This window comes from Nicotiana tabacum, chromosome 17, assembly GCF_000715075.1.
Source record: "Nicotiana tabacum cultivar K326 chromosome 17, ASM71507v2, whole genome shotgun sequence".
In the NCBI taxonomy this organism is placed as follows: Eukaryota; Viridiplantae; Streptophyta; class Magnoliopsida; order Solanales; family Solanaceae; genus Nicotiana; species Nicotiana tabacum.
In genome coordinates this window covers 78,748,957-78,762,804 of record NC_134096.1, presented here as the reverse complement: position 1 = coordinate 78,762,804, position 13,848 = coordinate 78,748,957, and the positions used below count along the sequence as shown (strand labels likewise).

Sequence of the window (13,848 nt, the reverse complement as noted above, 5' to 3'; positions counted from 1 at the left end):
ATGATACTAATTGTTGTTATCTATTTGTCAATTAACAAATGGATGCATTCTTACTAATTATCATTGTGTAATATAAATAATACAACAAGTCAAGAGCAAAAACAGGAAAAAAAAGCTATACTTTCTCGCTGGGGCGTACATAAGTCGGATTGGTTCGAATTTTCTAATTACCTAACCAAACCAATTATATCGGGTTATTAAATCTAAAGACCAAACAAAACCAATAAAAGTCGGATTTTTAAATCTCGGATTTTCGGGTTGTTACGGGTTTTTTTATCATAAAGTCTTCATAGCACATAACATAGAATTTGTGCTTCAAATATTTTTGTAATCCTAGTAAGACAGAACTATATCAGGTATTTTTTTAATAAAATAACATAAATATGAGATGATTCATGGTATTGTACTAAAATATTCAACAATAAATATGAGAAAATCGCATAAAATAAATATTATTAATTAGCCATAATGAAAACAAACATAATTTAAAATCACTAATAAGTTTCTAAAATAGATACGACTAATTATAAGTACTATTATTTACATGACTAAACACTAAAAGAATAATAAGTTATGCATTTTATCTAAACCATGGAAAAATTAAAAAATAGATATCCAATACTATTTTCATTTATAGTACAATTGAATTGAGTGTCTTTTATTATCATTAGTATTGATTTGATTTTGGTTTAGCATTTATTTGAGTTACTAACATTTATGGACTACAAAACTTATTGGAGCATCCAAAAATTATAAGTTCAAACTTGAAATAATGCGTTAAAAGATAAAACTATAAAAAAAGCTTAAGAAATATTTATAAACTACACTACCATAAATATTTTTATGTATTAAATATATTTAAAACTTCTATACATATAATATCGGGTTGGTTTGATTTCGGTTTGACTTTTTTTAGTTAAAACCAAACCAAACCAAATATCGTCGGGTTTTTTTTCCAACACCAAACCAATCAAACCAAACCATAGTCGATTTTTTTTTCTCGATTTGACTCGAATTATCGATTTTACGGTTTGTTGGTTTCATTTGTACACCCCTACTTCTCACTCTATATTGAGATTGGTTATATAAATTCTCAATGTGTATATAGCTACATTTAAATTTGTCTTAATCTAATATTATAAAAAAATTAAATTATCTAGCACCACAATTTTAAGCTCAAGGAGAGGCTTCACACCATGGGGTAAATACAATCGCTGATAATTTTGTAGCTGTTCAATTTTTCCACACGCGTAATTCTCGTGGGTCACGACATTGTTCTATTAGTGGAGTCTCTAGTCCTTTTTTTCTTCCTTTTGAAAAGAAAAAGTCTCAAGTCTTTGTTCCAATGTAGAGAAGAAGAAGCGCTTACCAATAAATACGTCAGTCTTCTTTCTTTTTCTGAATTTTCTTCAAAAACCTCTCTCTGTCTATAGCCAACAGTTGGAAGTAGCAGTCTGAGAGATGTTAAGCTCCTGCTTAGGAAGCTGCTTTGGTGGGGGCGATGGTGATGGTCTTATGTGGCACATGGATTTAAAACGACATGCCACAGGTGACTATTCAGTTGCAGTGGTTCAGGCCAATTCGTTGCTTGAAGACCAGGGTCAAGTATTTACAACCCCTTCTGCTACTTATGTTGGTGTTTATGATGGTCACGGTGGCCCTCAAGCTTCTCGTTTCATTAACAACAACCTCTTCCCTTATCTCCAAAGTAACTCTAAATCTCCCTCTTTATATTACTATTTTCTTGTCAGTCACATAAGTCCAATATAATAGTAACAAAAGTATGCTTGTTTAGTTTTTCTGTTTTGTTTCTAACCTAGTAGTATAATTTTTCTAACACCTTCATTGTTGGGTTCTCTTCTAGTACTTTCCATTTTTATTTTTATTTTGTATGTATTATGTTGGCCTGAGATGAATATAAATGGGGAACATTTGTTTCGTATAAACTACCCCAACTTGTTTGGGACTAAAGAGTAGTTGTTGTTGCTTGATTTTTGGATTCTGTGGTGATTTTACTTATGTTGTTAAAATATCATGAGATTGAGGGCTATGTTGCTCGGACTCTTCAGAAATGCCGTCGAGTGCGTGTCGTATCTTCCAAGAGTAGTGTATTTTTTGAAGGATCCGGCATGAGTATGACAACAATATTTTTGGAGAGTCCAAGCAACATAGATTGAGGGGATTCTTTGAGAAAACTGACTAACTTGCTCATATGTGGAGTGGAAGAGAAAAAGGAAATGAGCTTGTTCAAATTGTAGAAAGGTTCAATTTTTGAATGTCTGAATTAATGTTGTTAAGAGATATTGGAAATTTCTTGAATTGTTTTTCATTTCCTTACTTTGGATATTGTAGAGATTGCATTGGAAGAAGGAGGATTATCTGAGGATGTGATCAGGAAAGCATTTGATGCCATTGAGGAGGGATTCTTGCATTTAGTGAAGCAGTCTTGGCTTGATCAGCCTCAGATTGCTTCTGTGGGATCTTGTTGTCTTGTTGGAGCGATTTCGAAAGATAAATTGTACGTGGCAAATCTTGGGGACTCCAGGGCAGTGCTCGGCAGGAGAGTGGCAACTGGCGAGACGGGTGATTCAGCAACATTTGTGGCAGAACGTTTGTCTATAGATCATAATGTTGGGGTTGAGGAGGTAAGGAAAGAGGTAGAGGCACTGCATCCCGATGATTCTCATGTTGTTGTCTACACTCGAGGGGTCTGGAGAATCAAGGGTATAATTCAGGTATCTCACTAGTTTTGATTACTCTTTTAACTCATTCATGGTTCTTAAATTTGTTTACTAGACTTCCTGGTATTCTGCTAGTTATCTAGTATGAACATAAACTGTGTCAATTGCAAGTAGACTACTATACCAATCTTGAATCTTGAATCTCTTTCCCTCTATATGCTCTTTTTTGTTTTTCGTTGATACATAGTTTTGGACACCATACATTTGGACATAAAGGTGAGGATAGGGTTGGAGTTGAGCAGGGGGATTGGAGATAGTAATTATCGATACACCCTTTTTAGACCTCTAGCAGTAGTGAATCGGACCTCCAAATGATGAAGACTAATTAGTCTTTTGGGATATGCTGTATTTACATAGTTGATATGACTAGGTAGTTTCTATTCAATCTAAAAGACATGGTGGAGCTTGGAAGGAGAAAATGGTCAGAGCTCTTTTCATTCTCAATTCTCACTTTCCAATAAGTTTAGAATAGGCCATCTACGATTAACTGTTAACGGTCTAGACACGTTAAAAGTCTTCCTTGAGTGCCTCTTTTCGGTTTTGGCATCAAATTTGCTTTTGTTTACTGTTTCGGAGGTTATAGACCATGTATAATATTCCTTTTTAGCTTCTAATCCTATCACGTTATATCCTTATCAAAATCTAGTCACGTCATGTGTGGATTATGTTGGTGCACTTGTAGCAAGTTTATCATGCCTTCTAAACACGTTGTATGTCAAGTTCTTACTGAGTGACTCTTTTGGTTTTGGCAATAAATATGCTTGTATCTGCTACTTTGAAGGTCTTAGACCGCGGGTAGAATTGATTTTTCTATTTCAGGCTAGTAGAAGACATCTCCATTTAGTACTTAAGGCAGTGTCAAGATTGATCGATTGCACATATGATATTCAAATCAAACCCCAATCATTTTGTTGCAGCTGTAGTAATCTCATTCTTATGTACAGACACAAAGGAATCTCCTTTCCCATCTAGTCTTTAGCTCTTAACCACTATAGCAATTTTTTTTGTAGCTAGAATTTGTAGCAGAGGTTACATAGTGCTGAATGCTGATCTTGCCATCTTGGATCTTTCATTTTAATATAAAGTTTGAAACTGACAATTTTTATTAAAAGCTTGCTAACAGCCAATTTCAGGGAGTATCCTATGGTTTGACAAAATCCATCTAATGTTGCCTATTGGCCTGAACCAGGTTTCTAGATCAATTGGAGATGTCTATCTGAAGAAACCTGAGTTTAGCAGAGATCCTCTCTTCATACAATATGGATATCCTATTCCTTTAAAAAGAGCTGTAATGTCAGCAGAGCCTTCTATATTGATCCGGAAGATAAGACCAGAAGACTTATTTTTGATATTTGCATCAGATGGCCTATGGGAGCAACTGAGCGACAAAGCAGCTGTGGACATTGTTCTAAAGAATCCTAGAACTGTGAGTATCATGTTCTATACGGTTCTATAATTTCTGGAAACAGTAACAACTCTCCTTGAAGCAATTTTCGTGATCAAACTCATCCATGTTGAACATAATTAACTAACGAATAAGATAGTGATACTTTCTTTCCATTTCTACAGGGAATAGCAAAACGATTAGTGAGAGCTGCCCTTGAGGGGGCTGCAAAAAAGAAAGAAATGAGATATGAGGAAATCAAACGACTAGAGAAGGGGGCCAGACGGCATATTCACGATGATATAACAGTTATTGTTATATATTTGGATCGCCAGGACATGCCCGCAAATGCTAGATTGAACATTGTTAAGGGCACAAGCGTCCCTGTCGACATATACTCTCTGAACTCCGGTCATCAAGGAGAAAACACATCTTCTGTTTCACCATGAACAATGTCTAGTACATGTATACGGTATACCATCTTGTAAATACATCGCCTTGGAATTGGAGAGTTTTTTCCATTGTACTTTTAAGATATAAATCAACCATGTACATATACCTTGATGTACATGCAACTTCTGTATTGGAGTTGATAGGACTAAGCTGATGACACAGCTCGGCCTTCCACTTTGGTTTTTGACTCTGTCGTGAAAAAGCTATATGTTGTACTTTCCTGGAAATTATACTAAAACTGCATGTTGAAAGTTCATAGATGAAATGAAATTACAGTTTCTTCTCTATTTGAACATTCCATGCTTTATTTGAGAATCTTATCCGTTGATAGACAAATCTATGGTTAACAGATCGCAAGGATAAATAAATTAGACACATTTTCATTAAAGGAAATAGAGTTGGTGATCCTCAATTTAGTAGCCCAGGGTCCCAGCTTCCAAGGTAAAAACAAGAGTTCCTTTCATAGGGCGACATTTAGTAGGCGTTTGAACATGAGAATTGTAAAATTCGAAAAAATGTTTGAAATTTTTTTTTCAAGTGAAAATGATATTTGAAATTTGGAGTTATGTTTGGACATAAATTTCAGTTTGGGTTGTTTTTGAAGTTTTGTGAGTGATTTGAGTGAAAATTTTGAAAAACAGCTTTTTGCAGTTTTTCAAATTTTCGAAAATTTTCAAAATGCATCTTCAAGTGAAAATTGGAAATTTTATGAACAAACGTTGATTTTGAAAAAAAGTAATTTTTTTTTGAAAAAATCTTCCATCAAATTTTATGTCCAAACGGGCCCTTAGACACATGGCTGAAAAAAAGGCCCCAAATACCAAGGAATTTGGGCCAAAATTGAATTCCAATATTTGGGTAAAAATTGCATGAGACGTCCTATTTGGTCACCCCTTTTTAACTTATACCCGTTTTGTTTTTCGTTTGCATCCGTACCCATTTTTTGTTAAAAGCGTTTTAAAAAGACGATTTTGCCCTTCTTTAATAAAAGACTATTGACAAACTGCAGGACAAAAACTTAAGCATGTTTAGGCTGAAGTTTTAGCAAATAAACTGAAAAACTTCAGCTTGTTTAGATTGAAGTTTCGGATAAAACTCAGGACAAAACTGTAGACTGCGTTACAAAACTTCAGCATATTTTGGTATGAAGTTTTAGCATATGAACTAAATAAGTTCAGCATGCATTAGCAAAAACTCTTTAGAAAATTACATACTGCAAGACAAAAACTTAAGCATGTTTAGTATGAAGTTTTAGCAAATGAACTAAAAAACTTCAGCATGTTTAGTATGAAGTTTTAGCAAATAAACTAAATAACTTCGTCATGTTTTGTCTGAAGTTTTAGTAAATGAACTAAATAACTTCAGCATGTATTACCAAAAACTCATTAGAAAATTACATACTACAAGACAAAAATTTAAGCATGTTTAGTCTGAAGTTTTAGCAAATGAACTAAAAAACTTAAGCATGTTTAGTCTGAAGTTTTAGCAAATGAACTAAAATAACTTAAGCATGTTTAGTTTGAAGTTTTGGTAAATGAACTAAATAATTTAAGCATGTCTAGTCTGAAGTTTTAGGAAATGAACTAAATAACTTAAGCATGTTTAGTCTGAAGTTTTAGCAAATGAACTAAATAACTTCAGCATGTTTAGACTGAAGTTTCAGATAAAATTCATGACAAAACTGTAGATTGCAGGATAAATAATTTCAGCATGCATTAGCATGGAGTTTTAGCTTCAATGTGAAATAACTTCATGCTATATTAGCATGAAGTTTTAGCTTCAACACGAAACAAACTTCATGCTACATTAGCATGAAATTTTAGCTTCAAGGTGAAACAACTTCATGCAAGTGTGATTTTGAAGATTAATCTGGGCAAGTTTCTGATTTTTTTATAAAGTTCGTGAGAGGAGAGGAGGAGATCGTTTTATATCTTTTGTCAAGGGTGTAATTGTCATATTATTATGGATTTTTTGTGAGATGGCTACCAAATCAATAATTTTAAAATATAAGGTACATGTTAAAAAGTGGCACAAATACAGGGTACAACCTCAAATCCTCCGATATTTGGTTAGTTAGCTCAACAAGGAGATTTGCACAAATTGGATGATTTGGGGCCAGTGTTTATATTTATATATAATATATATTATATTTGAGTTTTTTACACACTTGATCCTTTTTAACTATTATTTAAAAAAATAGCATCATTTATTGTTTATTTCATAAAGAGTACTTTTTTTGTTTTCATTATTAGCATATTACAAAAATAAAGCCCAACATTTATCTTCTTCACTCCATTTTTTAAAATCTGATGCATATGTGAATGCCACCTAAATTCATGATGTATTGATCTATACGTCTTTTATACTTTGTATATCAAATATCACTTTAATTCAAAATGTATTTTTATGTATATAATTTTTGTATATTTATTTGTGAAGTGCCATCTTATTTTAAGATGTATTTTTAATGTATATTTTAAATATATTTTATATGTCAAGTGCCATTTTAATTCAGGATGTATTTTATATATATATGTTTTCTCTATATTTATTTTTGTACATTTATATGCCATCTTAATTAAATTTAAGATATATTTTTTATGTATATTTCACATGTCCAAGTGTCATCTTAATTGAAAATGTATTTTTTATGTATGTTTTTTTGTATATTTTATATGTGCTAATTCAATATATATATTTTTTTATATACGTTTTGTATATATTAACGTATATTATTATCGAAGTAAGATCTTTATGTTAAGAAAGGAAATTAAAAACTTAAGAAAGATAATTAAAAAGAAAACGAATGGAATAAATTTAGAAAATATATTAGTTTCGGCAGAAAATAAAATTAAGAAGATAGAAGAACAAAAAAAAGAAAGCTAACAGATAAAGAGAAAAAAATGCATGATTTTTGTACAAAGAATTATTGATTTTCCATTCAAATTGCTTATGTTTAGAGATTAATAATTAATATTCCTATTTTAATGGAACTGTGTGCTACAAATATAAATATTTTTCTGCCACAACTGTAATATTGGATTTCATGCTACGAATTTATTATATTTTTTTTAAATTGTGACAGTTATGTAAAGTTTCCATTATATTTATGTTCCGGTTTAAGGAAGTTTTGCAAAAGTAGCCTTGGTGCTACATAACCGGAAGAATTAAATAATTACATTTATTCAATTGTTCACAAGTTTAGCCAAATAAATTCAAATGATGTTTTTGACCAAAATTGTATAATGCATCTAAAAAAGTCTTTGGAGAAAATGGGGGAAAAAAGGACAACCAAACTCATTTTTATTGGTTGGACTTTTTCTTCATGCTTATTGCACGTTGTCCGTTACTCTTATCATTATTCCGACGAAAGTGCTATGAATAAAAAGTCAATGAAAGCTACATTGTCGAATCTGCCAGTTGCATGCAACACGGGACCCACACTTAAAGGGGTGAAATTGTAATTCATCTCCTAATCAGGGTTAGTTCTGTAATTAGGCATCTAGGCCCACAGATTTCAACACTTGTGAGTTGTGTCTCTCTGACTCTTGGCACCGCGTTAAGAATTCAAAGAACAAGAATGCAGCCATTTAAGTGGAAAAAAGAAATTAATAGTTTAATGAGGAAAAGGAAATGACAGGAAAAAAGTAGTGATTGATTTGCAAGAATACTCCCTGTATTTTGATATAATTAGAAATATGCCTCTAATGCTAAGAAAAAAGCTATTCATCCAAAACAAATTGATGGAATATAAGCTTAACTATAATAAATTTGTGAGAATATATGACATTTGTTTATATGAGTTGGGATATGCAACATTTTCTGAGGGGGAAGAGTAAGTAAAATTCTTGTTATATGAGTTGGGAGATGCAATATTTTTCATTGCAATAAAGACTCTCTCACAAATTAATTGTGATCTATAACAACAAGATATATATAGCGATAACAGGTTATATCCTAAAATATCATATTTATTTTGCTAACATTACATTATCAATAAATTTCACCTATCTAATGGTTGTTAATTTGATTTTGTTTATTCTTTATCCCGTACATAAACTAATCTTGTATGATCCATTTTACGAGAGTTATAGCGAATTTATTGTTATTAGTACTCTAGTTTTTGTCTTCAAGTGTATATTGTTTGTTACTACATCATAATAATTGACTATTCCACTTAGATAACAAAAAATATTATTAAAAAAAAAGTCTAAACTGGGCAGATAATCAAATAACGAAAACTTCGGGAGCCTTTAAGTAATTTAAAACGTAAAAGACAGATATACAGCCGTTGCAAGTGGAGTCTAAATATTTTTTTCTCTAGAGAAAGTAGAAGAAAGAGAAAGAGAAGACCGCTATGTCGTGCAGAGCAGAAGATACTGTTAGCCCCAAGATTCTCTGAACAACTTCTCTCTTCTTTTGTTGTCTGGAAATTCTCCTATCTATCTATCTATCTGTAAGTTCTTTGATCGTCGTGCTCTCATTTTTCTTTCTTCATTTTTATTTTAGCATTAAAAATGGTGGAAAATTCAACCGAGTCCGATAACAAGGTAAAAGAGAACAGTAAATCTGAGGAGAATACTGTTGAAGGGACAAGTTTTGGAACATTAGGGGAAAAGGGTATTCAATTTCTTGGGAAATCAGTATCAGAAATGAAAATGGTTAGTGATACTCCTCCTAGCTATCAAGAGTTGACTCTTAGTTACCTTTGTGAGAAGGGATTTCAAGAAAGAGATGTTTTTGAGAAAGTAGGTGGCAGTAGTTACAAAGGGAAAGAAGTGATGGTATTAGGTGAGGATCAGAATGAGGAAAGTAATAACAGATGGGTAGAAAGAGATTTTCTTCAATTGAATAATGAGAGTAGAGGGAATGGGAATTCATCTAAAAGGGATGCTGCTGAGGATGAGGAAATTGAGGCAGAAAATAGAGAGAAGAAACCAAAGATTGAAACCCTTAACCTTTCTTTGGCTTTGCCTGATGTTTCACTGTCTTTGGCTGGCTCAAATAGGGTGGTCCCAAATGGCGGTGATCTTCCTTCTAGGTTGAGGCCTAGTAGGAGTGTACAGTCATTAGAACCATCACTTAACAATACAAGAACCACTCATTCTAATGATTTTACAGCTGCATCATTGTCTTGCTCCTATTCCCACCCTTTTTCCCACAACCCCAGTTGCTCGCTTACGCATAATTCAACGGAGTATTATGAACATTCCATGGGGAGTCAGCGAAGGGGAAGTGATCACATCTGGAATTGTGGAGAAGGAACTAATGGTTCAGTTCATAGCCGGTTTAGGCCAATCGGAGATGGGGGTGTTGCACTGGCGAACAACTATGGTGGAAGTTTTGCTCTTGGTAGCCAAGTTTTACATAAGGAGACATGTAATAACAGTGTTTATAGGACTACAAGCTCGGATAACATTTCGTTTTTCCCATCCGAGTTGCCCGCGAGACCAAGAATTGATGGTCAATCGGGCGATTCAAGGGGAAGAGGTTCAGAAAGTCTGAGAGGTTTGGAGAGTATGGATGGAGGACGGGCTCGTAAGATTTCTAGGCCTGAGAGAATCCTTAGAGAAATAGTTTCTGAATCTATTCCGCTTATGGCTCAGATTGTGCAAGAGCTTCCTGATGAAACAGTTGAATCAACAAAGGAATACTTGAGGAGCCTAATTGCAGCACCTGAGAGAAAAGACGAGTTAGTTGGCCTTCAGAACAGGCTAAATAGGAGATGTGATCTTACCAACGAGACTCTCGCAAAGTGTCACAAGACTCAACTGGAGCTTTTTGTTGCAATAAAAATGGGTCTCGGGAGCTTCTTATCTTGCAAAAAGTCCCTACCAACAACTGAATTAGTGGAAATTTTCTTACTTGAAAGGTGTCGAAATATAAACTGTATGAGGGTATTGCCTGTTGAGGATTGTGAATGCAAGATTTGTTCAACAAAGAAAGGATTCTGCAGTGAATGCATGTGTCCAGTTTGCTTGAACTTCGATTGTGCCAATAATACTTGCAGTTGGGTTGGGTGTGATGCGTGTTCACACTGGTGTCATGCTGTTTGTGGTATTCAGAGGAATCTTATAAAGCCAGGTCCAAGCTTCAAAGGGCCTGCCGGGACAACTGAAATGCAATTTTACTGTCTTGGATGTGGTCATGCATCTGAAATGTTTGGATTTGTTAAAGATGTCTTCACGTCTTGTGCAAAAGATTGGGGTGAAGAAACATTGATGAAAGAGCTTGACTGTGTTCAGAAAATCTTCCAAGGGAGTGAAGATTTTAAAGGCAAGGAGTTGCATGTTAAGGCTGCTGAATTGCGTAGTAAGCTAGAGAAAAAGATGATTTCTCGTCCAGATGTCTGCAATTTCATCTTTCAGTTCTTTAATTGTAAGTATACCTACCAAACCACATTATTTCTTTATTTTTCTCTTTTCAGCTGTTAGCTTCGAGGTTAGTTCTTTGTACTGGTAATCTGAGCAAATTTCTAGGCTAATTCACTATTCTCTCTTTCTTGCTTTTGGTTTTTCTTTGTTTCTTTTATTATGTGACTCACTTTTGTAACTTAGAATGTATATTTGCAAAGAACGCTTAAGCCTCTCAAGGACTGATTATTTATATTAGTGACCTCGTTTAATTTTATCGCTTGTCCCTGACAGGACATAAGTAATCCTTGTTTAATATGGTCTTAGTTATGACTTCGAGCTCTGCTTCTTTGGGATATGATTAAAATAAAATAGGAATTTTAGTTTACCGATAAAAAGAGAATATTGCTGACCTTTATAGTGAAATCAATACTGAGCATCAGGTTGAGTTTTGAAGATGGATTTCGCTTAAGTAAAGGAACAGAATTTTACATCTGCAGAGACCACTATAAGGAATACAGGGAATAAAGGCTATAATCAATGTGCTTAGAAACCTTCCTGACTTCCTTTGTTGTTCCTATCTCATGTCTGCTTATCTGGATATTACACTGAAAAAAATCAACCTGATGCTCAGTATTGATTTCAAACCTTCCTGACTTCCTTTGTTGTTCCTATCTCATGTCTGCTTATCTGGAACACTGAAAAAAATCAACCCGACTGAAGATGCAAATTATTTGGACTTCCAATGGCAAACAATACACATTTTTCTTTGCAAAAACGGAAGATAGATGTTCCTTATGCCTGATGGAGAAATGAATTTTGAAGATAAAGATGATAATCAATGATTTAACATCACTGCTTCAAGTGTATCAGTTAATGATTTCCGTATTGCATGCTTCAGGGACTGAGCAACAAAGCCTAAAGGGCTCTGAGTGATTTATCTTTATTTTTGAACGTTAATGACAGTTTTTGTAGTTAGCAAGATATCAACATCGTATATTTTGGGAATTAAGTGGCTGAAGTGTTTAGAGCTGCCCTTATAACTCTGTCGTTTACTGTTTAGTGTTGTTGGATTGGTGAAATTATTCAGAAATTTATTTACCGGGGGAAATTTATTTTTTTAAATAAGTAAGAAGAAACATGGGAAATTATGTACTCGTAAGCAGGCTTCGTGTTTCAGTTGAGATCTGATTGTCAAGTGATATGCCTATCAATTATGTGCTTATTGAGCATGAGCTGATGATCTAAGTTGTTCGGACACGGGTGCGGGTATCCGACACGGGTGCGAATCTAGAGGTCAGATCCTTCAAGATGTAAATTCTAAGATTCGGGGATATGGATCCTAGTACGGATACGGGTGCGGGGATCCAACTAAAAATAATTCAACAAAATAAAAATATCTCTAAATTATGAGAAATTTTGTGGAATACTTACGTATAGCTTGTAAAGTGTGAATTTTTTTTATTCTCAAGTTGTATATAAGTAAAGGATTGATTTCCTAGATAAGATATGCTATTTTCTTCAAATTTACCCTAGTTTTGGTTCTGATTTCGGGAATCAATTTGTATCTCGTCTGGAATTTTCCGTTCGTTGTGGTCAAAGTATTCAAAATTGTTTGACCAGATCCGACACGGATCCCATACCCACACCCATATTAGTGTCGTGTCGACACGGGTGCGGCACCTAAACTGCCGTGTTGGAGCAACTTAGCTGATGATTGCCTTATCTGTTTGCGTGAAGGCTATCTAATTTCAGTTAACTTTGTTCTTTGATTAACAGACGCAGATGGGCTGTCAGAGTTTCCTTCATCCACTTTTCCTGATAAAGACTTTAGTAGTCAAGCTGGTCCAAAAAAAGATACGGTTGCTCTTCCTGCATCTACCTCGCTTGCTCCCAAATCTTCCTTCTACAACATCAGCTCTTCAAGTGGAAGAAAAGATATTATGATGTTTGATGAGCATCAGCAGAAAGATGTTAAAATGGTTGAAGACGAATGGTCTGTGAAGCGACTAAAGAAAGATGATCTTGATAGCTTGGAAAGCATTGTGCGGATCAAAGAAGCAGAAGCAAGGATGTTTCAGAATCGAGCAGATGATGCTCGCCGAGAGGCAGAGAGTTTTAGACGGGTGGCTAGAATAAAAACGGAGAAACTGGAGGAAGAGTATTCAGAAAAGCTTGATAAACTCTGCTTGCAGGAGACTGAGGAAAGGAGGAGGAAAAAGTTGGAAGAGCTTAAAGTATTGGAGAATTCACAATGTGATTACTACAAGATGAAAATGAGAATGCAATCTGAGATTGCAGGCTTGCTAAAAAGAATGGAAGCAACTAAGCAGCTGTTGGTTTAAGTTTAACCACAAAATTTGACTATTTCTGAAGTAAAATTGGCAACTAGATGACAAATGGTACTGACTATCTTGTCTTCTGTTCTTGTTTTAGATTTTACCCAATTCCTTTAATTTGTGAGTTGAATGTTGGTGAACTATATTGTAAAATCTTGAATTTTTTCGAACTTCGTAGGATACTTTTCTTACTCTACTAAACATGTCTAAGATCCAAAATGCATTTGACTACTAATTTATGCTTTGGACTATCACAAGTCAAAACCATCTGTTAGGCTGTGAGGACAAAGATCAAATTAGTTATTTGGGGGTATTTGAAGGTTTTGCTTGGTTTAGAATATGTCTGAACCAGAGTCCGAGAGCTAAATATGTTGCAGTCAGAGGCCATTGGGATCTACTATTTACAGCTTGAGTTCAGAATTTTGTCAACTAAAGATGCGGCCCTAAAAAGGAACGACTCTGAAATGCAATAATTGGTCGGAGCTAATTGTTGGACTCAGTCTCTCTTTATTGTGGAAAAGATTGAGAGTATTCTGTTCATCTCATTCTTTTAGTTTTCCGTTTAGCAATATGTAAAT

At 34.2% G+C, this 13,848-nt stretch overlaps 2 protein-coding genes across 2 annotated transcripts; both read left to right on the top strand.

Annotated features, from left to right (window-relative positions):
- Positions 1-1,309: 1,309 nt before the first annotated feature.
- On the top strand, positions 1,310-4,863 carry LOC107783391 (putative protein phosphatase 2C 63). The gene is made up of 4 exons (XM_016604358.2): positions 1,310-1,708; positions 2,353-2,735; positions 3,931-4,167; positions 4,311-4,863. Exons 1-4 carry the CDS (start codon positions 1,462-1,464, stop codon positions 4,572-4,574), a joined length of 1,131 nt encoding a protein of 376 aa, XP_016459844.1. The 5' UTR covers positions 1,310-1,461; the 3' UTR covers positions 4,575-4,863.
- Positions 4,864-8,860: 3,997 nt separating this feature from the next.
- Positions 8,861-13,471, top strand: LOC107779689 (protein OBERON 3). The gene is made up of 2 exons (XM_016600160.2): positions 8,861-10,956; positions 12,711-13,471. Exons 1-2 carry the CDS (start codon positions 9,096-9,098, stop codon positions 13,274-13,276), a joined length of 2,427 nt encoding a protein of 808 aa, XP_016455646.1. The 5' UTR covers positions 8,861-9,095; the 3' UTR covers positions 13,277-13,471.
- The last annotated feature ends 377 nt before the right edge of the window (positions 13,472-13,848 follow it).

Bases quoted from the DNA above. Each gene is read 5' to 3' on its own strand.
- LOC107783391 (XM_016604358.2), top strand. From the start codon at position 1,462: ATGTTAAGCTCCTGCTTAGGAAGCTGCTTTGGTGGGGGCGATGGTGAT. The intron at 1,709-2,352 runs GTAACTCTAAAT...TGGATATTGTAG, and splicing joins CCTCTTCCCTTATCTCCAAA to AGATTGCATTGGAAGAAGGA. The intron at 2,736-3,930 runs GTATCTCACTAG...GGCCTGAACCAG, and splicing joins GAATCAAGGGTATAATTCAG to GTTTCTAGATCAATTGGAGA.
- LOC107779689 (XM_016600160.2), top strand. From the start codon at position 9,096: ATGGTGGAAAATTCAACCGAGTCCGATAACAAGGTAAAAGAGAACAGT. The intron at 10,957-12,710 runs GTAAGTATACCT...TTTGATTAACAG, and splicing joins CATCTTTCAGTTCTTTAATT to ACGCAGATGGGCTGTCAGAG.